At 36.2% G+C, this 24,312-nt stretch overlaps 1 protein-coding gene across 6 annotated transcripts in view; it reads right to left on the reverse strand.

The window, feature by feature from the left end:
- The window catches only part of SMARCA1 (SNF2 related chromatin remodeling ATPase 1), a 305,341-nt gene that overhangs the window by 209,338 nt on the left and 71,691 nt on the right, over window positions 1-24,312 (reverse strand). The window contains exons 23-24 of one of the 6 annotated variants that reach the window (XM_081277858.1): window positions 13,958-14,099; window positions 11,941-12,909 (exon numbers count right to left, since the gene is read on the reverse strand). In XM_081277858.1, the coding sequence (XP_081133984.1) occupies window positions 13,965-14,099 (135 nt within the window). In that variant the 3' untranslated portion in view covers window positions 11,941-12,909; window positions 13,958-13,964. Of the gene's footprint in view, window positions 1-11,940; window positions 12,979-13,957; window positions 14,100-24,312 lie in introns of those variants that run through there. The other 5 variants (XM_081277862.1, XM_081277861.1, XM_081277857.1 and 2 more) reach the window with 5 other exon arrangements.

The following is a 24,312-nucleotide window of genomic DNA, read 5'->3' on the forward strand; positions in this document are numbered from 1 at the left end:
ACCTGCCTAGAGGGGATCTCTTTACTAAATTTACACAACGACACCTTTTAAGTTCATACCGATTCTCATAGTTGTTTGAATTGAAATCAGAGTCTTCTGCTCCTCTGAGACTGTGAACTCGTCAAGGGTAGGGACTGTTCAGTTTTCATCCTTTAGCTTCAGAATTCCTCAATATCTGGCATAGTTTAAGAACTTAATGTTTTGCTTAATGTATGAAGAAATACAAGATATAAACAATTCCCTTACCCTCTTTACATCCCATGCTAAAAAAGATATTTTTTAGGCACACTCATACATTGCTGGTGGGACTGTAAATTGGTGCAGCCAATACGGAAAGCAGTATGGAGATTCCTTGGAAAACTGGGAATGAAACCTCCATTTGACCCAGCTATCCCACTCCTCGGTCTATACCCAAAGGACTTAAAAACAGCATAGTACAGGGACACAGCCACATCAATGTTTATAGCAGCACAATTCACAATAGCTAAATTGTGGAGCCAACCTAGAAGCCCTTCAGTAGATGAATGGATAAAGAAAATGTGGTACATACACACAATGGAATATTACTCAGCATTAAAAGAGAATAAAATCATGGCATTTGCAGGTAAATGGACAGAGTTGGAGAATATCATGCTAAGTGAAGTTGGCCAATCCCCCAAAACCAAAGGCTGAATGTTTTCTCTGATATAAGGAAGCTGACTCATAGTGGGGTTGGGAGGGGGAACATGGGAGGATTAGACAAACTATAGACAGGGCAAAGGGGTGGGAAGGGAAGGGAAGGGGCATGGGAGTAGGAAAGTCAGTAGAATGAGATGGACATCATTACCCTAAATTCATGTATGAAGACACGAATGGTATGGATATAATTTGTATACAACCAGAGATATGAAAAACCATGCTCTCTATGTGATAATGCATTCTTCTGTCATATATAACAAATTAGATTTAAAAAATAAGAAAACATTTTTTAAGTTTTACAGGAAAAGGGGAATAAATCAAAAGTTCTATTTAGTGAGCAGCATCTACATGACAGTAACTCCACATATATTATTTTGTGCTTCCAATAACCCTACTCATTATGTCGTATTAGGAGTGATTATCAAAATATTTAATAACCATTAAACATGGGCAGCCACCAATCGATGCACACTGGCCCAGTCAGAATAAAGCTCAGCTGTAAATAACTGTTCCACCCATGTGTTAAGTGTCAGTTGCACATTTGCCCCGACTTTATCATCTCCACATTACATATGGGTAAATGAATGCTCACAGAAGTTACATAATGTGCCAAGCTCATATAGCTAGTTAAGTGGAGAGGCTTGGACTAGACCCCCAGATGAATCTGGTTGCCAAAAGCTAAACTCTTCCCACCATACCATGATGCCTCTACCTTGTCTCTAAATCCTGGGAGGTATGGGAACTCAGTATTAATTTCTTGACATCTAGTACAATATCTATTCACTGGACTATTTTACCTCCCCAAATAGGAATAATCAGAGTTTACAGCTGTAAGTTATAAACTAAAAGTAATGGTCCTCAATCCACAAGTCACACACAAGTAGTCATGTTGCCTTATAGTCACACTTCATATTTTAATAAATCTGAGTGGTACATTTTTTATTATTTTATACATTGAAAGGGTTAGCAACAGGAGACAATATCTGAATAATGCTCCTGCCTCCCTCCACATTCCCTAAAACCTGTATTCTTTAAATCTAACTACTTAATGCAGTTCCTTTCAGCAAATACACTTCAACTGTTGAAGAATATACCAAATGTAATTTTGTTCTTTGAAAGTCCAGGGCAATACTTTGCATCTGTACATTTTTTTATTGGTTGATGAAATCTAGCTTGTTTCAAGACATCATATGTTCTATGAATCATCATATGCTCATTTAGGGACCCTGATTTACTCAATGCTTGGATCAGCCACTGCATAGGATTATGGTTAGATGCTATACATCATGCCAAATTCCTAATAGGAATGAAAACATTCAACAATGTTTGGTTTGCTTTGAGGTTGTTTTCTATTATAGCCCTGTAGGGGATTCTAATAAATTTGTTTCTGCTATGAAATAAAGTTCTCTTCTATAAAGCAAAGGGGATTTTTTTCTTTAGGTCAGTTTTACTGGAACATAATACTAACCTACAGGCAATGTAATCATTCTGATTTGTGACCAAAATTTATTTTCATGGCAAAAGATAGTGAACCTAAAGAAAGATTATCACTTTGAAAATGCTTTTGTAAAGACACAAATTCTTGGTATTTTACAGAAATAAAGTTTGACTGCTTAAAAATGCAGAAATTATGAAAAGACATATTGAAATTGTTTTAGAAAAAAAAATCAACCAAACTAAGAAACACATTATTTACAACCACACTGATGCAAGTACACATACAACATATTGAACATGTGCCTTTTTTAAGCTTTGGATCCTCTTTCCATCCAAATCACGGGAGTGACTTTCAAAATATTTAACAATCAGTATGGCACAGACATCAGTGAATCAAAATAGAGGCTAACTTTAGGCCTGGAGCAGAAGCCTTTAGTTGCAGTATTCAGAAGATCTAAGGAGTCCTGGAATTAATCAGGTTAGTTGGGGTGAGGGGAGGTGGTCAAGGGGCACAGAGAAATTGCTATTTACTAATAACTAAGTATTTAGTATTTAAATAACCAGTCCAGCTCATTAATTACCAATACATATTAACAAATTTAATATTATATTAAATATTACTAGTAGTATTAAAAATAACCAATATGGTGGGTTATGTCTAAAAACACAAACCTGCCATTCAATCAATACACAGTACTCAAAACGTTCATCACCATCTACCAGATTCCAGGCTTTCTGTCCCACTACTCTACTCCTAGCCCTTACTGCCTAGGCAGTCATGTTATATATCATATTAGTCTGCCCTTCAACTGGCCACAGCCAACAGAACTTAAGATGGACTCACAACCCAAAGGCTAAAAATTCATAGACTAGCTACCAACCCTTGTTACAAAAAGATAACCTGGCCAGCTAATCAGATCGCCAGTCTTGGGAATTTGGGTTAGAAAACATGAAGAGACTGATGCCAAGTGGCAGTTAGTCCTTTTAGAATGGGGAAAGTGTTGAAAAAGGTATCACTACATACAAAGAGCATGAGAGAAGCTGGTGCTAGACACAAGTGGAGCAGCTAATTACAGAAAAGAATGTGGACATCACAATCAGCACATAAGGGAGGATGGCAATCCAGGTGCCAGGAGGGACAGAACACAGGAAGACTTCTGTTTGGGGCTTATGAATTGAGGGGTTCCCAGGAACACAACTGGCAGATAATCTAAAAAAATTTTCTTGGTTTGAAACTACCAACAATACAAAACCTCATTTCTGCCTGACCACATAAGATCCAATTCAAGCTGGCACCCTAGAACAGCAGTTTTCAAAGTGTGATTCCTGGACCAGCAGCATCAAGAGCACCTGGATACTGGTTAGAAATGTAAATTCCTACTGAATCAGAAATTCTGGGGGTGGAGTTCAGCAGCTGTGTTTTAACAAGCCTTCCAGGTGAAATCAAAGTTCAAGTTTAAGAACTAACCCTGTATTTGGTTTCTCCCAGAGAGCCAGCATTACCTGGAAGCAGACTGCTGCTGCCCTCGAAGCATCTCAGGGGCAATCCTCTCAGAAGCAGATTCTCTAGTTGCTCCAAAGTGCTGACAAAGGAACTCATTTCTCTGCAATATATTTATGCCTACTGATTCGCAGATAATTCATCATCCCCAACCAGCGGCAGGATGCAATGTATACTCTGACCAACAACCACAGGCAGGCCCAGGGATTGAAGATTTTAAGATTTCCCTTAAAGGTTATAGATACTGAAAATGGCAGGCAGTTTTTAATGTGTTCCTTTCACATTGGCTCTAGATGAAAATAGGTTGTCTCTCTCCCGGAAGTGGAGAGAGTATATATTTGTGGTTAACTTGTTTTAGGCAGAGGCAGGCATTATATATGGGAGAAAGGTTATTATACTAATGGGCAAGAAACAGACTATAAAGTGATACTAGTCATAGCTAGTTAATCCACTGCCTGACTGCAACCTGCTCCTCATGCTGCCAAGTTTTATACATGACTTCACACTCTAGCTATAGGGTGTGCCCATGATCCAGGAGTAGCTTAATCAGTAGAACCACTTACCTACAATGTGACCTTTTGTGGAAGATGATCTGTACCTGTATGATTCTCCTGCTCAAAATTAGAAGACTGCAGCAGTTACAAATGAAAGTGCTTACCAAAAAAGTATGCCCTAATCTATAAAGGATGACAATAAAAGTAGAATGCATTTCACAACATGAAGTCCAAGAAATAACATTGGCAGGACATCATTAAGGCAAAGGACCCATCTAGACAGAAACCAAGGTACTGAGAGAATGATAATGACAGAAACATTGAGAGAGACATCCTGTAGCCTGGAAAGAAATGAAAAGCAACTGCCTACATTACTGTTTTCTGGTGCCCTTCTGATACTCACCTCTTCTTATCTGAGTAGTCAGATTAAGTCTACTAGAATGTCTGCAGAGGGGCCTTTTTAGTTTAAGAGCAAGTGAGGATGAGTGTCAAGGTGACAGCATAAAGAGAGACAAAAAACAAATAAACAGACAGTCCCTGTGGCTACAAAGCTTGAAGAGTATTCTATCAGAGAAGGGATCATGACCACAGCTCCTTTTTCCAGGAGTTTAGCCTGAGGTCCAACTGAAAATGATGAACAAATGAATGAATTAATGAGTACACAAATTAATAAATAATAAATACACTTAAATGAATACATAAAATTAACAACATTCATCAGGATGGACAGAGGTGACTCTGACCAAGGCCCAATGGTAGACAGTGCAATAAAGCTTCTGAGATCAAATCACTCAAAAGAGAAGGCACCAGGAGGCCAGCCCTTGTGTGGAGCCATAGAGTCAAACAGGAACTGAAGGACTAGATCTATATAATGGCAAATCCAGAAAACCAGGTTTTCCTGGTTTTTCTGAAGCACTCAAGTGCTTGAATTTCAGACGTGTTTTTGCTGCAGCACATTTGTCTAATGGTGGTCTAAGTGATGATCTCACTCAGGGGCCAGTGAGGTGGGAATTAGAGGCATTTTGCCCCAGATACATTTAGTCATATCAGATGACACTGAACAGTCCAGCACCGGCAATGGCAACAGTGGTAACTAAGGGATCACAAACTTTAAAAACTCTGATGGCAGCAAAAGTAGTAAAAAAAAGTGTTGTTTTTTTTTTTCCTAAAGCAAACTCCTTAAGCAGCAAAGAAGGGATTCTCCTGCCTTGAAAGGGCTTCCCTGAGTTCTGGCCTGGCTACAGGATCAGGGTAGTAGGACCTGGACCTCAGTAAATGTTGGACCTCAGGGCATTTCCAGACAATATACATAATGTTTTGATCTTATTGCCTATTTCTGACCCTGCCCCTTTGACCTCAAGCACATTTCTGTTCTGCATTTTGCTCTTTCCTCCACTCAAGACTACAGACTATTTGGGTAATAATAATTCAAATTTACTAGGAATTTAATTAAATAGCCCTATTTTAACTTACAAGGATGTCTTTGAATGCACAAGTAGGGATTTGACACCTTGAAAGCAGCTGAACCCATGAGATACTGAGTCCAACCAAACTTGCCAACCCACAGAATCACAAGTTAAATAGCTGTTTTAAGTTTGAGGGTAGTTTGTTATGCAGCAAAAGCTGATACAAATCATAACTAAATAAAGACAAACAAATACAGTTTTTTTAAATGATCAAAGCTAACAATTCTGAATACAACTCTGAAAGTATTCCTTTAGCATAGTAATATCTACATTCCTGCATCCTGAGATATAATCATAGTTCCAGTTCCATGAGGTTTAGGCAGTACGGCAAGCCACAGCACAGGCCTAGCATTGTGGAAGATCTCCACACAAGGAGAATTATAGCATGCAAATTATTCACAGTTTATATTGCTTAAAAAACTACATAATAATACACGTGTGGTGGCACATGCCAGTAATTCCAGTGACTTGGGAAACTGAGGTAGGAGGATCACAAGGTCAAGGTCAGCCTCAAAAACTTAGTGAGACCCTGCTTCAAAATAAAAAATAAAATAAAATAAAAAACTAAAAGGGCTAGAGATGTAACTCAGTGGTAGAACACCCCTAGGTTCACTCCCCAGTACCAAAAAAAACCCTACAAAATAAATCTTAAAACAGTCCTTCCAGACTCAAATTTAAGCAGATGTATATTTTATAATAGCTTATAAAACTATCTTTTTTTATTCATGGTATCATGACCACAAGTTTCCATTTCTCAGAAAAGACTCAAAATACTTTGATACTGCTTTATAATAAACCACTGTTCTCAAGGACTCAAATTTACTAATAATGTCTCACCAATAATCACAAAAAAAAAATGGATATAGAAACTGGCCAGGCTACATCATCTGAACTGTCTAAGCTGCCCATATTGACCTCCAAAGAAAGGGAATCAAAGCTCCTCTCTCGTCTGTTCCCCAGCCCCCTACCCAAGTGGTGCAGGAGTGATGAATTGATGGGTCAGATTCCTAGGCACCACTGAACAACAAATATGTAGTGGGTAGGGCCTTGAGAATATAAACAATCCCATATAGGCAGAAAGCCTCATTTTGGAGCTGGTATTATGACCTTTTTTCTCACTGAAATGGCAAATTCTGAAATTTGATTTTGGCCTAAAAGAAATGCTAAGCCATTCATCCTGTTTGGTTCTCAGTTCCAGGCTATTTCTACCCTGGGTCTCTTGTGGTTGAGCTCAGCTCAGTGGAGTGCTAAACCCAGATTGGGGGCCATTGTCCCAGTTAATAAAATGTTCCTTTGCCACTCTTTAAGCATATCCATCCCTTGTGGAATACATAAGGGTTGTAGAGTTAAAGCAAGATTTAAATATTCCTGAGTCCCCTGACTGATTACCACTGATTCGGCCCTTATCAGCAATTGGATCTCAAAACTATCCCTAACACTGACATGGTCTCATAAGATAAGAGCATCCATATGCCTCTGGAACTAACATTTGGCAAATAAAGTTCCACATAAGAGATGGAGGCTCAGTCCTCAAACTTAAAGCAGTTGTACTACAGGCCTGGGATAAAAATCACCCATGTGTAACTGGTAGATGTGGTTTTAGTGGAAATATTCATTTTAGGAGCTAAGATAGCCTTGTCTGTGACTTCAATCAACAGAAGCACCAAGGTTCCAATGAGCTAGGTCTCCCTAGAATAAGCAGAATTCTAGTGTGTGACATTTTTGGTCTATTGGATCATTTTTTTTTATTGATTGTAATCTAAATATCCATACAGCCAACTAGACAGTAGGCCCAGAATCTGTTCCTCTTAGTGTTGTTTTAACCTACATCCAGAAATAAGGAGAAAATGATAGTGATATAAAGGTCTGGGTTGATATGGGCCTACTCAAGTTTTCTAAATCCATTCCCTAACACATGTCCTCAAGTTGATGTTGATTTGGATACTGCATAAACCCTAATGTACAAATTTGTGGACAGAAGCTAGACAAAAAAATAACCTTTAGTGATTTGTAAGTCCCAATCAGGAGATAACACTCTGATTGCTTTCCTGACAAGAATCTTGAGTAAGTGTATAATTGGGTTTGTGGGTTTCAAAGACCTCAGAGTGTGGGTGCAATCATTGAAGGCAGGTAGGTTTCACTAATAAAAATAGATTAAGTTCTTTACTTCATGGAGAGAGTGGCTTACTCCTGGACTGAGGTAAAGAAGAAAGTTTAATGGAAGAATAAACAACCCAAACTCAAAAAGGCTTAAATAATGGCTATACCCAGCATACCATGGCTTTAAAAATTGGTTGCCTTAGACACATTTAAAAGCCTTGTATAAAAAGGTAGTGATTACAAGTTATTTTTTGAACTTTATTATTTTGACTATAAGATATTTTTTAAACATTTTAGTTGTAGATGGATACAATGACTTTATGTATTTACTTTTGTGTGGTGCTGAGGATCGAACCCAGTGCCTCATACATGCTAGATAAGCACTCTACCACTGAGCCAAAACCCCAACCCTGTAGAATATTTTTTTTAGAGACAGAGAGAGAGATAATTTTTTTATTTATTCTTTTAGTTTTCGGTGGACACAACATCTTTGTTTGTATGTGGTGCTGAGGATCGAACCCGGGCCGCACGCATGCCAGGCGAGCGCGCTACCGCTTGAGCCACATCCCCAGCCCCCTGTAGAATATTTTAAATGAACAAAAACTCTTGTCTAGAAGATACTGTCAGTTTTAGAAGTGGTGAGTGGCAAACAAGGAAATAAATAGGAAATGACAAGGGGAAAGAAAGCTTGTAATCTTTAAAGCCAGGATAGAAAAATGTGAAAGGAGAAACAGATATACCCACAAATATACACTAACTGCAATCAAGGGGGGCATCTACCCAACTGTAAACAACATAGCTAATTCATACCAAGAAACAGAAAATGGAATGCCATGGCAGTCTCCACACTTAATGAGTAAATTGTCATATTCTGGCAATGCTCTGATTGCCAATACAAACCTAAATGATCAGTACAAAAACAATGGCATCTGGAGATTTACAGTTGATTTTAGGAGAGGGATAAATAAGATACCAATCCTACTGATGATGAGAGTCACACACCAAATATTCTAGCAAAGGTGGGGCTTCATGTAAAGATATTTTGTCTTAGATATAAAGCAAAATGGTTTTGGTTTCTATCACTGAAGGAGATGCTTTAATTCAAAACTGTATTCATGATTGGAGGTAAACAGTTTTCTTTGAATAGTCCTTACCATCATCAGTCTCACAAAGATAATCAAAAACTGCTCATATAATCTGGTAGAACCCAAAATATTGATGAATTCTAACATCTATTATCACTGAAAGATCATAAATTAAGCAGGTCTTTGGGGCAATACAGAAGACCTGAAAACCAATATAAATATAGCTTGCTGACTACAATGACCTAAATGAAAGTTTTCCCAGCAGGAAAACAATGTATCAGGAAAAGCACAAATGATCAGGTCACTAGAACAACAGATGTAAAAAGCGTAGTATCACCAGAATTCCATAATGGTAGTGTACCACAATATAGTGAGAAAAGCTGACACTTGGTTCAGCTCTCTAAATGAATCACTGGAGCAGGGTAAGGGTAACAGCACTGAGAACATAGTCTGGCAACAAGGTTTGGCCTTAACAAACACTTGGGAACCTTGTAACCTCTGCAGGAGAATTTCTAATACACATAAGCTATTGGTAGTATGAGAAAATTTTGTTAATGGAGATAAACCAGAACCTAGTACTTTGTACTAGTGCAGAATATCCTGTTTAAGCACAGTACTAACTCTTCATAGAGAGGTAGATCTTCTAAGAACAGATTAATGATATGCTATTCTTCAAATACCCTATATCATTTTAGGAATTAACTAAGGGCTACAAAGAGCTATGCATACAAGGGTGAGTGTCTTAATTTGGATTTCACCAGAAACAGAGGCTGAGACAAAGATTCTAATGTGAATAGTTTAAGAATTAACCTCAGGAAACACCTACTGGGGAGTAGGAAATGATACAGGAAAAGGAAAGAAGCCAATAATGACTGTATTATTCAGATATCTACTCTTGTGGGTAACTGAAGTTCAATCACATGAACTCTGGGGAACCATATAAATCATGTACCTTAGTTACTTTTCTCAAGGAGTGAAAGCTGGGGCACATACACACCAATTCCCAACTGTTTTTAGATGAGAGCCATTCCCAGAGGTGTTAACTCCCAGCTCTTACACCCTATCAAGAAGAGGTCAGAGAAGTCTTCCAGGCCTTCTGCGGAAGCCTCAAAGAGATGCCAATGGTTAAAAATCAGCTGGTGTGCACAGAAATGATAAGGCCAAAGGATAGGGGACACAACAGACAGCATTTGCTACATAATATTTGAACCACAGGAAAATTTTACCCCTTGTCTATTGGGTAGGATAGTTTAGTTAGAATAAATGAAGAAGACATGGGATGAAATAATCATAGAAGTTTGAAATTGATGGCAACTTGATTTCAGGAGCTGGTAAGGACACCTGGCTGGAGAGAAACCAATGTGGACATCAGCATTAACCATGGGCCTTGACACTGACCTGGATAACTTAACTACTTCATTGGCTACCACACAATGGAGGAGGGACAACAGACCACAGTGGTGACCTTTGCCAGTAATTATGGGAAACATCACTTTATTTTAGTGACAGTGGGTAATTTCACCAGTTGAACAGAGGATTTTCAAACAAAAAACCTAATAAATAGGATACCTGCGAAGATTCTAGATCTGTAACTTCTTTTAACTGGAAGGTCTCAAAGGACCAAGTCAACCAAGGCAGATATTTTATGAGGGCCTCTCCAGAAGCCCTAGGATTACTGGGAAACCTGTTCATCTCGGATCTTCAACAGATAGAGGCTTTGAGTGAAAGTAAATCCCTCAGTGTCCCTGTTCCTATGCTCAACATTCCTCCTTGCACATTCTTCCAAAAAGTAATCAGATTAGGTCAGATTCCAGTACAACCATTGGACTGTTTTTGCTGGTAGGCAGGATCATTGTACTTTTACTCTCTTCTGCTTCCCCTAGTCTCTCTCCCCAACATGGCAGCCAGACCTAAGGATACTACCCTGTCAATCTAGGCTTCTTGTTTGAAATGAAATTTCTTTGCTGGAACTTTTGGAAGTTTAATTCCTCTGTGAAAATTTGACAATAAGAGGGGTCTCATATTCAGACTTAGGGAATTTTGTATCTCCAACATGGTATTATTTGGGCTATGTTATCATCTGGTGATCATTGTATGAGTCTTCTTGGTAGGCTAGGTTCAATGATGTAGCTCTATATCCTTCAAGATGAGAAACAGGGTAGGTGGTAAATTTTTTGCCAAATATATAGTGTGATCTTTAATTTGATTCCAGAGTAAAACCATTTCCTAAGTTTCTAAGGATGATATCACAAGCATTCATTAACAGCCTTGGGGGGGGTGAATTTCACATCTCTTTGGTACAAGGAAGGCTCATAAGAAACGATGTATGGATCAGGGAAATGGCCCCAATGAAAAGGCTGGAAGAACTTACCTGTAAATTTCCTCCTTTAAGGTAGACAGTCACATACAGTTCAGCTATTAACCACTTTGGGTTAACAGAGAAAGAAAAAGAAGTAAAGATTGTTAAATTTCCACCAAAGTGTTCAAAGACCCTAAAACTGTACCTGCTCCCACTCTCTATCTTTATTCCTCCCTGGGAAAAGAAAGGCCAAACTGATTGATCACAGTCCAGGCCATCAGTGGGTTGTTTTCTAATGCACAGAACTTGGGGGTACCAGCAAAACTCTCATAGGTATCATTGTCTCCAGCTCAGGTTACTGATGGTAGTTTTCCTCTCACTGAGCAGGAAATTCTAAAATTTGATTTGGGACTTAAGAGCTCTCTATCAGCTTAGCTATATCCCCAGCACTAAGAGCGTTTGATTGGAGTTTGGAGCCAAGGAGCAGCGTAGTGAGTGCAGTAATGTAAAACATTCCATTTGTTCACCTATATTTGTCAGCCTTCTTGCAGGTACACAGGACCATGTGGCTAGTTTGGGGGCAATGAAATATAAGAGGATGTGACATGTGACACTTCTGGGCTGAGGCACTGAAGAGCCTACATGACATTATCTAGTCTCTCATTTATTTCTCATAGTGGCAGCTGAAAAGTGGAACAGCTACAAAACAGCAGAGCATTAGTCAGTCTGGAACCTTGAATGACTAGGTAGAGTAAACCCCTCCCATCCCACATCTCTCTGACCTGCATGGGATATGTAGTGTGAACAAGAAATTAACAACTCTCAGTTTGTAAATCCTATGACACATTGAGATTGGTACCCAAGCATAACTGCATTCCTAATGAATACAGCTGCCCTTCTTATGTGATGCATAGTACTTATTTCATACTTTTGATTGATTTATTTGTTAATATATCTACATGTTACACCCAGACTCCTGTGAACTGGCTCTATGGGACAGAAGATGATGCACAAGTCAGCAAGCAAAGCTTTAGCTTTTGACCAAATACATAGTAGTGAGCAATACAATTGAGTAAACACAACTGCTTTGTACTGCACAAAAAACAGGAAATAATTAAATTTCTTATAGACATTTCTTTATTATATTTTCCCACTTGAATATTTAGAGAATAATTTAAATGTAATGCATACTGACAGCAAGCACAGTATCAAATATTAGGTTTTTTAATATTTTTCTTTTCTCACCCTTTATTCCTTTAGGAAAAAAATATTTAGATGACCTCAAAGAAACAATTATTATGCTAATCACAGTATGCAGTAACACATACAAGCCCAGACTCAATAGAAAAGAAAGCAACAAAGAAGTGAAAAAGTCTTTCTCCTCAAATCATTTTAATTCATTTTCCACAGCCATATAAATTTAAAGTATGAAACAACAATAATACAGCTATAGAATCTAGGTTCTCTTTCAAAGCAGCGGCATATAAAACATAGAAAAGCTAAAACCTCAGCACAAGCTTCAAAAAAACAAGGACTGAGAGGATTTTGATGAAGACATGAAATGCACAAAATACAGTACACAAAAATACTAGAATGCATAAAATATAAAGCTACACATTTCAGGTAGAAAGCATTGTAAAATATATAAAATATGCAAGAAATCAAAACCAATGAAATTTTTCTTAGAGTACCATGAATACACTGGAACTGGCAATTAGCATTTGAAGATGGGAACAAGAAAATAGCAGTTTCCCATTTAAAACTTTATTTCTAGGCTTTAGGATTTCACCTTCTTGACATCCTTCTTTCCAGAGCTCTCAGTAGCTGACTCTGCTTTTCTTTTCTGTGACTAAAATGGAAACAGATTTAATGTTCTGCTCCAATATGCACATTTTTAAATGGCCCAACAATGTTAAATCTAGGATGTAAATGCATTAAAAAAAAATTTTAACATGAATATTCACTTCAATGTTATACTCACAGTTCATGTTCTATATAGCCCAACAAACTATATAACCCAAATGTAAAATAACCTTCAAAGATGTTTCTTTTTTATGAAAAGACATGATATCCATCAAAAATAGTCATCAAGTATCTACTTACACATGGTATTATAAATGTACTCTTATCTTAAAGAACTACTTAATACTTAAAATTTCTGGGCAAAATTTTATTTATGAATACTATTTTTAAAAATTCACAATAGATTTTAACACACCATATTTCATATCTTCTATGATGCACATTACTTTCACATTTTTGCATCTCTGAAATCAGGATGCATATTACAACTGATGACAAACTATACTTGGCAGCATTTTTTCTTAGTGATATGTAAACTAATGCTGTGTCTTACAATGGAAGGCATCTTAGATTTGATGAAATATGGAATTTACTTAAGCACACTCAAATAATATGATCCACTAAAGAATATTTTAAATTATAGATATACAAGCCAACCTGACTGGATTAAAATCAAGTTATCTTATTATCCAACAGTTAACTTAGTACCAAGTAAAGCTTTATCTGCTCAAAAATCTCATTCGCACTCATGGTTCCATTTGATCAAATCAGAACTCCCAGTTTCAACTTTATTACCATCCCAACCCTCCTGTACCCTCCTCCTACCCCAAAAACAGCCTAGTCTCAATCCAAAGGATTTTACTAGCATTTTGCTTCTAGTTAGATTCATGAGGAATTTTTTAAATACTCAGACCTGTTACTAGGGTTTTCCTAAGCATATTTTCTAAAAACAAATAGTAAACATTTGGTTGTGGTATAATTCTTTTTCTGTCCAAAACAAATTAGCATTTCATAAAAACAGTTTTTATAATATGTATCATTTTGGCATTAAACATAATATAGGCATTTTAATTATGTAAAAAAATGGGATCTACCTATAAGTTAGGAAAATGCTGAAAATTTTACCATTGGAGTTTTAGTAGCCCGTTTCTTCTTTTCTGCTCTCTCTCTTTCCTCAATTTCCATATTTTCTTTCTCAATCAATGAAATCAGAGTGTTACAGCGTCTCTGGAATTCCTAAAAAAATAATAATATACTTAATTTCCATAAGTAGTGATGATCTTTAAAAAGGAGACAATTCTTTAACTGAATCATTTCTATGGAAACAATTTTTAATCTAGCATTTTTTCAGAACAATATTCACACAGAATATTAATAGATTCCACCCAACATAGGGGTGGAAGTAAATATCATTTCATGGATGATTAGTTAAACAAACTATGGTACATCCACACCGTGGAACACTACTCACCAATAAAAAGGAAAGAACTATGGATATATAAATTCACCTGAATAAACCTCAAGCAAAGATACTAAGTGAAAAAAAAAATCAACCCCAAAAGATTATATATAGCATTACTCCATTTATATAACATTATTTTTTAAAAAATACATTTTTAGTTGTAGATAGACACAATACCTTTATTTATTCATTTTTATGTGGTACTGAAAATCAAACCCAGCTCCTAACATGTGCCAGTCAAACGCTTTACCACTGAGCCACAACCCCAGCCCTACATAACATTCTTAAAATGACAAAATTATACAAATGGATATGAGAGATTGATTGTCAAAAGTCAGTGGGGGGGAGTGGGCATGACTATAGAGAACATAATGGAGTACTGTGGCGCTGGTGGTTACACAAATCCATTCATAGTAAAACTTCACTGAAACATACATACACTAACAAATACACGTATAACTGATGAATTCTGGATAAACTCTGTGGATTATTCTGATGGCAATTTCCTAGTTGTCATGTAATAAATACTACTATAGTTATGCAAGATGGTATCACTAGAGGAAGTAGGTGAAAAATGCATGACAAATTATAATTTCTTGTGAATTTATAAATATTTCAAAATAAAAAGTTAATGTAAATCATATAAACAAAAAAACTAAAGTAGGGGGATATATTCTATGGTCAAAATAAGTTTGGGAAACACTCAGAACAAATTTCTTTACTACAGGGTTTCTTAGAGACTTTCAGTTCCTGATGTACACCATGAGTCACTATGAAGGGGACATAGGATGCAGCAGTTCCCAAAGCTACTTAACCAACAGAACTGTCTTCTCATCAGACATCCTGGAGGATCAGAGTTCTGGGGAGTATATTTCAGGAAACACTGCTATATTTACTAATTCAGAGTAAATAATACCTGAAAAGATTTTTGCATTAACCTTGCTACTTCCTATATTGCACTGCCAGCAAATCAATGCATCTCAACTATAAAAGTTTTTATGAATGTATTGTGAGCATTAAACATATGATTCATTATTATGGAAATTCATATATTATTAACCCTGTATACTGTGCTATATTTTAAAGGTAAATAATGGTTCATACCAAATAATAAATAACATTTTAAAATATGATTCTTTTTCTGTGTAAGAAAAAATATCTGACAAAATTAAAAATAATTCATACTCAAATGAAAATGTATTTTTTATGGGCAAGTAACTTCAACAACAAAAAATATGGTCAAAGTATATGAATTGAAATCTCACAAAAATGTTCAAACATTTTTTTAAATGTTTCACTGAAACTAAGGATCAAAGAAATGCAAAGCTGAACAATGCAATTTCTATCAAATTAGCAATGATATGTGCATGCTTATGGGCGCGGGCGCACGCACACACACACACACACAGTGTACATATTTGGTGCTGGCAGTAAGATGGTAAAATGTGAACTCTCATTCACTAATGTTGAATGTCAATGTTACCTCCTGTTATGGAGGGTTCTGTGTCTCCTCCAAATTCATCTGTTAAAGCCCTAACCCTCAATGTGACTATATCTACAGATGGGATCTTTAAGAAGTTGAACAAGCTTAAATGAGATTAAAAGGGCAGGCACTTACCCAATAGGATTAATGTCTTTAAAAGAAGATCAAGAGACATCAGATATCTGTCTGTTTCTCTCTCCCCCTCCCCCACCTCTTCCACACTCAGAGAAAGAGCCATGTGCATAAGGTAGCCATCTGCAAGCCAGGAAGAGAGGCCTCACCAAAAACCAACTCTGCTGGCACATTGATCTTGGATTTCCAGTCTTCATAACTGTGAGAGAACAATCTTCTATTGCTTAAGCCACCTAATCTGTGATATTCTGTTATGGCAGCATGAGCAGACTAATACACTACCTATCTAGAAAGCAAGTTGGAAATATCAAAGAAATATTCTTAAAATTTTATAGTCTCTGACATAACAGTTGCGTTCTTAGAACCTTATTCTAGGAAATACCAGATATAAACAAAGATTTCAGAATCATGTTTAGAGTAGTGTTTATAGGGAACACCAGGAGCTAACTGAGTTTGGGGAAACAATACACAGAATATTAACAACGTGACTAGTAGTTAACAATAGCTATCTCTGAAAGTAGGACTACAGGTAATTTTTTTACAGTACTGAAGGTTGAACACAGGGGCACTCTACCATTGAGCTATATCCCCAGCCCTTTTCATTTTTGAGACAGGGTCTCACTAAGTTGCCAGGCTGGCCTCTAATATGCAATCCTCCTTCTTTAGCTTCCTGAGTCACTGGGATTACAAATGGTGTGCCACTATGTTCTGATTTTTTTAAAGGAGACAGGGTCTTGCTACTTTGCACAGGCTAGCCTGGAACTAGCTAGCCTGGAACTACTAGCCTCAAGCAATCCTCTTGCCTCAGCCTCTCAAGGAGCTGAACCACCAACTTCTGTGTTGTTGTTGTTGTTGTTTTGTTTTGTTTTTTAAATTAGAGCTTTACAGTTAAGTTAGGAGTTGGGTTCATCCCAACATGCTCATATTGCATGGAATTTGATTTCAGTTCATGATCCCCCATTTTCCCTCCCATACTCTCTCCCCTCTCCCACTCTCCTTCCTCTACGCTACTAGCCTTCCTTTTGCTTGTCTATTTATATTTGATTGTTTTTTACTTATGCATAAAGGTGAAATTCTCTGTGGCATATTTATATATACACCTATCATGATTCTTTTGTGTGTGTGTGTGTGGGGGGGGTTACCAGGGATTTAACTCGGGGGCACTTGACTGCTAAACCACATCCCCAGCCCTATTTTGTATTTTAGTTAGATACAGGATCTCACTGAGTTGCTTAGCACCTCAATTTTGCTAAAGCTGGCTTTGAACTCACGATCCTCCTGCCTCAGTCTCCCAAGGCACTGGGATTACAGGCATGCATCACTGCAACCAGCCATATCATGACTTTTAAAGAATTCATTCTGCACTGCCTCTCCTTACCCATCCCTTCACTCTGCCTCTCAATCTCCTTCTTTGACATTACTGATCTTCCCTTTATCTTTACATTTCTTTTATACTAAGCTATATTTTTCAAATTTTGGCATATGATTTTTTTAAAGTATAGTTTTTTATCTTTCCAAATAAAAAGCAGAAAATAGCATACAACATAGGAAATGTTACATTCAGAAACTTTAGCAACTATTCAAGCATTTTCTACTTTCTAATTCAAGTCCCCAAAGAGGCCAAAAATCAAATCAGAAAAAAAAAGTATTCATTAGCAAAGTACTATTCATCAATTTAAGACAATCTTACATAACACAGGAATGTTCAAGTTTTTGTGCATCCCCAACTACCCAAGGTTAAGTAATTTAGGGGGAAAAAATCACACTGAAATTTTCCTTATTTACCAAAACAATGGTGATTTCTTTAATATGCAGACCAAATATTCTTCATAGTTTCATTCAATAATACACATACAAATTAAACAGCATGTTATTCAATTTATCTATTATATAAAGGGCTAAATTGAGCCTAATGAGATTTGATCATTGGTTTCTAGGGAGACTAGATAGAGTCTTTTTATGAAGGTAATTCTTGAATCATTAAGCTACACCCTCTGGCTGTTATTATTCTCAATAAGTAATAGTCACCCATGTCTGCAGATATATTTAAATACATATTCATGGTTTATATGAATGATTCAAGGAAAAAACTAATACTTTGAGACAGTCTCATATGCAGGGAAGTAGAATATCTCAAAATGATTAAAAATAGACTGTATAATAAATTCTTACCTTCATTCCTTTTGATCTGTCACTAACTATTCCAGACAAAGAAAAATAATCTAATTCTAAAGGAAGGCATCAAGGAATGAACCAGTATGGATGTCACCTTCCTAGCATAGGTCATGTCACAATATCTGAGATAGCAATGCTATTTCTTATCCACACACTTCAAGACTGCCTAATTAAGCAGATGACACTATAAACAGAACACCAGTAAAATATAAGAAATTACAAGGAGAAAGGCTAGATTATCAATAAAAAGTGGCTTGCTGAGTGAGGATGAAATGACTGAGAAATTTCAAGTGAAAAGCACTTTAATTTTTCCTTTTCCACAACATTTTCACTTTTACACATCATTTTTCCTCTTATATATTCACCTAGAATTTTTATCTTCCTGTTTATCTTCCTGTTTTCCTGGGGTTACAGGGGGCCTCAAACTGTGTGTACAGTTTTTTAGTTTAATTACTTCTCTCATCATTTAGGAATGAAGTCAGAGAAAAATGGCACACAACAGGAAGAGCGATGTAAAAACAATAAAGACAACAGAAGAGAATAGGAAAATGACAAATGGAAAACCATTCTGTAGTAACAACTGTGGCAAAAGAAAAAAAGTTCAAACATTTGGGAAATGCTAGAGTTTAAAAAGGTTAAGTAAACTTATTCATGTCAGGACTTCTCAAGAATTTTTAGCATTTTTTTAAGAGAGAGAGAGAGAATTTTTTAATATTTAATTTTTAGTTTTCGGTGAACACAACATGTTTGCTTTATTTTTATGTGGTGCTGAGGATCAAACCCAGCACACTGTGCACGCCAGGCAAGGCACTACTGCTTGAGCCACATCCACAGCCCAAGAATTTTTAGCATTCTAATGTAGATTGGAAGTATCAGTAACAGAATTCAGTGTCAGCATGTTCCAACTATTTGAAATCAGAACCCTTTTCTATACATCATTAATTTGCATATTCTGGAACAATGTTTGGTAGAAGCCACCTTCACAAATGCTTGTACCAGAGAAAAGTGATGGCTAAGGCTAAGATCCAAGTATGAAGAACCTAGGAATTAAGAACATGGAACTAAGGAATTTTTACATAATTTAGTATAAATATCACATTGATGATTTTTTGAGCACGAGAATGCAATCAAATGTATATTCAGTACTCAGAAATCTTTGCTTGATACAGATTCTCACTAGTGCACGTTCATAAAATCATAGACTCTCAAGATTGGAAAGGACTTAACATTAAATATCTAATGCATGCCTGGGTGTGGTGGCGCACAATTATAATCCTAGTAACTCAGGAGGCTGAGGCAGGAGGATTGCAAGTTTAAGGCCAGCCCCAGCAAGTTAATGAGGCCCTAAGCAACTCAGTGAGACCCTATCTGAAAATAAAAAAATAAAAAGTGCTGGGAATGTCGCCCAGTGGGTAAATGCCCCTTGGGTTCAATCCCTAGTACCAAAAAAAATTCAAATGGATGCTTGAATATGTTACTAGATACTTGCTGATGAGACATACAGTCTGCCTCTCTGAATTCTTTCAATTATAGAGTACTCACTACCTCCTAAGGCTAGCTATATTACCTCTGAACAATTCAGAAATGTTCCTTTACACAAAGGTACAATTTGTTACCTTATGGTTTCCCACAGTTGGATCTATATCCAACTTCTGTAGTCACAGAGAATAAGCTGATTCCCTCTTCTGTGTGCCAATCCTTCAAATATTACAAGGATGCTCCTTTGCCTCCACCATAATCATCCCCTGGCCCACAAACACCCTTCTTTTAGGCTCAATATCTTCTGCCTTTATCCATCCTCCATTTAACCCTTTTCTCAAAGAACAGTGTAACATATTGACCCTTGGTCATATTATTTCTTTCTTTCCACTTTTCTCACACATTCTTTTAAACCAGAGGTCATTACATCATTTTCTTTAAAGAGCCACAAGGTAAATACTTTCACCTTTGCAGATGACACACTGTTACAATTACTCAGCTCTGCCATTCTAGCATGAAAATAGCCATAGATAATGCATAAATGTGTACCTGTGTTCCAATAAAACCTTATTTTGGGACACTAACACTGGATTTTCTACAATTTTCACATCCCTATTTTCTTTTGATTTCCTTCATGCACTTAAAAATGTAAAAATTATTCTTGGCTTACAAGCCACATGAAACAGGTGCTGGGCCAGTTTGCCAAGCCCCATTTTAAACTACAGATTTTAGATTTCCTTTAAACAAAATTGGGCTACCTCAGTTTTTCATACTTTCCTAATATCTAAGGAGTTTACTCAATGTGAAGTCACTCAAGTATCAATTTTTGAATGCCAGGATGTATATACTAGAATACCTTTAATAAATTATGTAATGTTTGCAGTGAGCAGTACTGCCCCTTAGTGTGTGATGAATATCAATTACCCTGGGCACCAAGTTCAAATATCCTTTGCCCGAATACTCAGCTTCAAAGTACCAATTCAAAAGACACAGAAAGCATCAGTAGACTTGAAGTGACTTACTGAAAGAGATTAAAGAGGCTCCACATTACATTTCCTATGTACTAAAATCCTAGACACTAAGCCTACCTAAGTCTGAATGACAGAAGGTCTGTGCCTATTACAATGGAAAGTCAAAAGCGGCTCAGTGAGCAAGGGCAAAAAAAAAAAAAAAAATTCACTCCGCATTTGTGCCTGTGAATTTGTGGGTAAAATTTTATAATGTCAGGGTAATTCTCTTACAATTCTTAGTAAAACAAAATGAGCATTTTTTCTCCTTTGCTCTTTTTATACACTACCTATGTTACCGCCTCCCAGATTCCAACTCACTTTTCTGTCACAGTAACATAAAGCAATGGCAGTCTATAGTAGAATTCTTATAACCCAAGAACACTGGCAGTTAAATGGGAGTTAATATTCATATGAATATATCCTAAATTTCTCAAATAAGTATCCAATGTTATGATGCTTTCACATAACTGCTGCCACTTAAGCACTGTTATTTATAAAATATTGTGTCATCTTCTCACAAGATGATGTGTAAATATAAATACCTAAAATGGATTCCTATTAGTGCATTAACTGTATTTCTGATTGTTAGAACAGTTCCGGGTTCTAAATCAAATACAACAGCTGTGTAATAAAACATGAAACTTCCAAATGGCTATTCAAAAAATTTACTATGAATAAATAACAGCTGCAGGGATGACAGTCAAAATCTATCATTCGAAAAAGGTAGACTAAAAGGAACAAAATGGATTCCAACACACTGACATATTTCCTCACATTTCTATCCAAATCTGGTGCAACTGTAGGAATCTATAGGATAGAAGGAAACTAAGTATAAAAGTTCCAAGCTTGTGTGTTCACCAATGCCTATTCTGAGCAAGGTGTTTTGCTGGTCTCTTTAAATACAACCAATTGTACATTAAGTTAAAAGGGCATTAGGAAAAAAAATGACTCTGGGGCAGATAGAGGAATATTAGCTAAGGAAAGAAAAAAAGATGAACAGAAAAAAGGTAGAAATATAAATTTGAAAATCATTAACATTGTTGATAGGTGAGGTAACCAACTTTCACCAGAATAGTATTTTTAACAATGCAAATCTGATCATGTCACTGCCTTGTTACAATCTTTAAATAATTCCCCACTTTCTACAGACTAATGAATGACCCATTTCAAAGTCTTCATGTGGCTGCCAACTACTTTTCCAGCCTCCTCTTCCAGTACTTCCCCACTCACACCATACCATACCAGACTACTTGTAGTTTCTGAATATGCTGGGCTCATTTATACCTTTGTGTATCCTATTTCCACAACCTGTAATGTATCCTCATGGTCAACTCCTTCCAGTTTTTCAAGACTTAGTTCCAAGAAGGACCTCTTCTGTAAAGCTATTCTTTTGATTCCTTTGCTACAAGGCAAAGTTAAAAACTACCTCATTTGTATATCCTTCTGTGACAGGAACTTTTCAAAATTAAGGTAGAAAAGGGACATTTTAGTCTTTTAGGTTAATGAAGAGTAACAGACCCCCATGAATATTTAAATATATTTGGTTTTTAGTATTTTAATTCTATAATCAAAAAGAACTTACCAATATATTTTACAGATTACCAATTTTACCAATGTATTATTCATATTTATCATATTTCATTAATAATGTAATGCTCTGGGGCTGGTCTTGTGGCTCAGTGGTAGAGCACTTGCCTAGCACGTGTGAGGCCCTGGGTTCAATCCTCAGCACCACATAAAAATAAATAAATAAGATCATAAAAATAAATAAATAAAATAAATGTATTGTGTCCAACTGCAACTAAAAAATGAATATTAAAAAAAGAATGTAATAATGTTCTAATTGTTAACTACAAAATCATATGTAGTCTTTCTCTTGGAAATTTCCTAGACTAACTAAGCTTCATAACCAACACAGAGAAGTTGTTATTATGACTATAGAACAAGCAGGTAAATTTTTAATTTCACATTTGTTCTTCTAAAGGGCTGGGGTAGAATATTTACCTAACATATGTAAGTCCCTGGGTTCAATACTTAACACCACAGAAGAAAAAAAAAAAGAGATTGATTTACTTTTATTCTTCTAAAATATATACAAAAAAATCCTTTTCTGACTGACAAGAAAATTTATAAAATATCCTGTGCTGAACCAATAGCCTAATTAACATTTACTAGCTGTTGTGATAAACCTATAAAATGAGAAGCAAGTTAATAAATAGCTATAGCAATATTTTCTAAGAAGTATTTTTTTTCTCCTACAGTTCTAATAAGGAATGTCATTTTCTTACTTTTAAATAAGGAACGCTTTCATTAATAATAAAGTTGTGATTTGAAAACAAACAGTAATAACATGAAATTTTTATTATGTTGTATTCAACAGTGTGTGATTCTCTCTCCGAGATGCTATCAGAAAAATTCATTTAAACTACTGCAAAAGACAGGGTAATTGTAATGACTAATTACTAATACTCAGCTTCAACTCTAACTTACATAGCCACAGGCAATGCACACACAGCTTCTTGAGCTGGCTGAAGAGAAAAGAATAAAGGCTCCCCAGAGATTAAAAGGTAAGAATTTTAAAACTCAATTAAGAGTCAAAGCAACCCTGTAAAGGATATGGTACATGTTTTATCAAGAAATATTCTTTTTTTCACAGAATTAAATACTGCTTTTTCTATTTTAAGTATTTAGAAGGTCCTGAAAATGTCCAGGACATTACTAATTGAACACTGGGGACCTCTCCCATGAGTGCTGTGCAGTAAAATGACTTTTGGACCTCTCAAATTCTCAAATTTCCCAATCATGTTAGTGTGTTGCTGAATGAACAGGGATAGTATTCTGACACTCAGTCCCTAAAGGAAATGGCAAGAAAATTAATGAGCTAATGTGGATAAAGGAGTTGGCAAGCATTAAATCAAAGACACTATACAAAATATTTCCCAGCACCATAAACATAAGTAAATACAGTTTTATCATTTCCTCTTATGGACATTTGGTAAAATTAAAAAATCCTTTTAATTCTGATAGGTTTTTTATATACTAAGGTTTTTTATATACCAAGGCCCATTCTAAGATATTTTTCCTAAAGAGCTAGAGATGCAGCTCAGTTGGCAGAAAGCCTGGCTAGCAAATATAAGGCCCCGAGTTCAATTCACAGCACTGGAAAATGAAAATACTATAGAAGATATTTTTCTTCATAAGAAAATGGTAGAGCAATTCATATGCTCTGAGCTGAAAACTCTGAGTTGAGCCTATCTTTCTTACTTGTTTATGTAGTTCAATAGAGACTGATTACTTGCTTAAAGACCACACAAGTTCTTAGAGAAAAAAAATCACAATCTTTTTAGCACAGAGAAATGGAACTGAAACTCATTTTCTCTTTTGTATAGCCAGCATTTTTAAATGGAGAAGAGCCTCAAAGAAATCTTCAACCCTTAACTGAAAGCTTTCAAAGTGAGGCATATTTGGAAGTGGAGGTTTGTGCCTTTAAGCACTTTATGATTGTTAGTTAAGTCAGAAGCCATGAATTCAGTACTTTGAGATCCCTGCATAAAATATAACTACTAAGATTTCTACTTTTTTCTAATAAGTATTTCACACTACTTATTGGTGTCTCTGGGAAAGAAAAGAGCCATCTTTAAACAAGATTATATTTTCAAAGATAGCTTTTTAAGTAAGCTGGGTTCAATCATTAGTAAGATTTTAATT

Source organism: Spermophilus citellus (genome assembly GCF_964194105.1).
Source record: "Spermophilus citellus genome assembly, chromosome: X".
Lineage (NCBI taxonomy): Eukaryota > Metazoa > Chordata > Mammalia > Rodentia > Sciuridae > Spermophilus > Spermophilus citellus.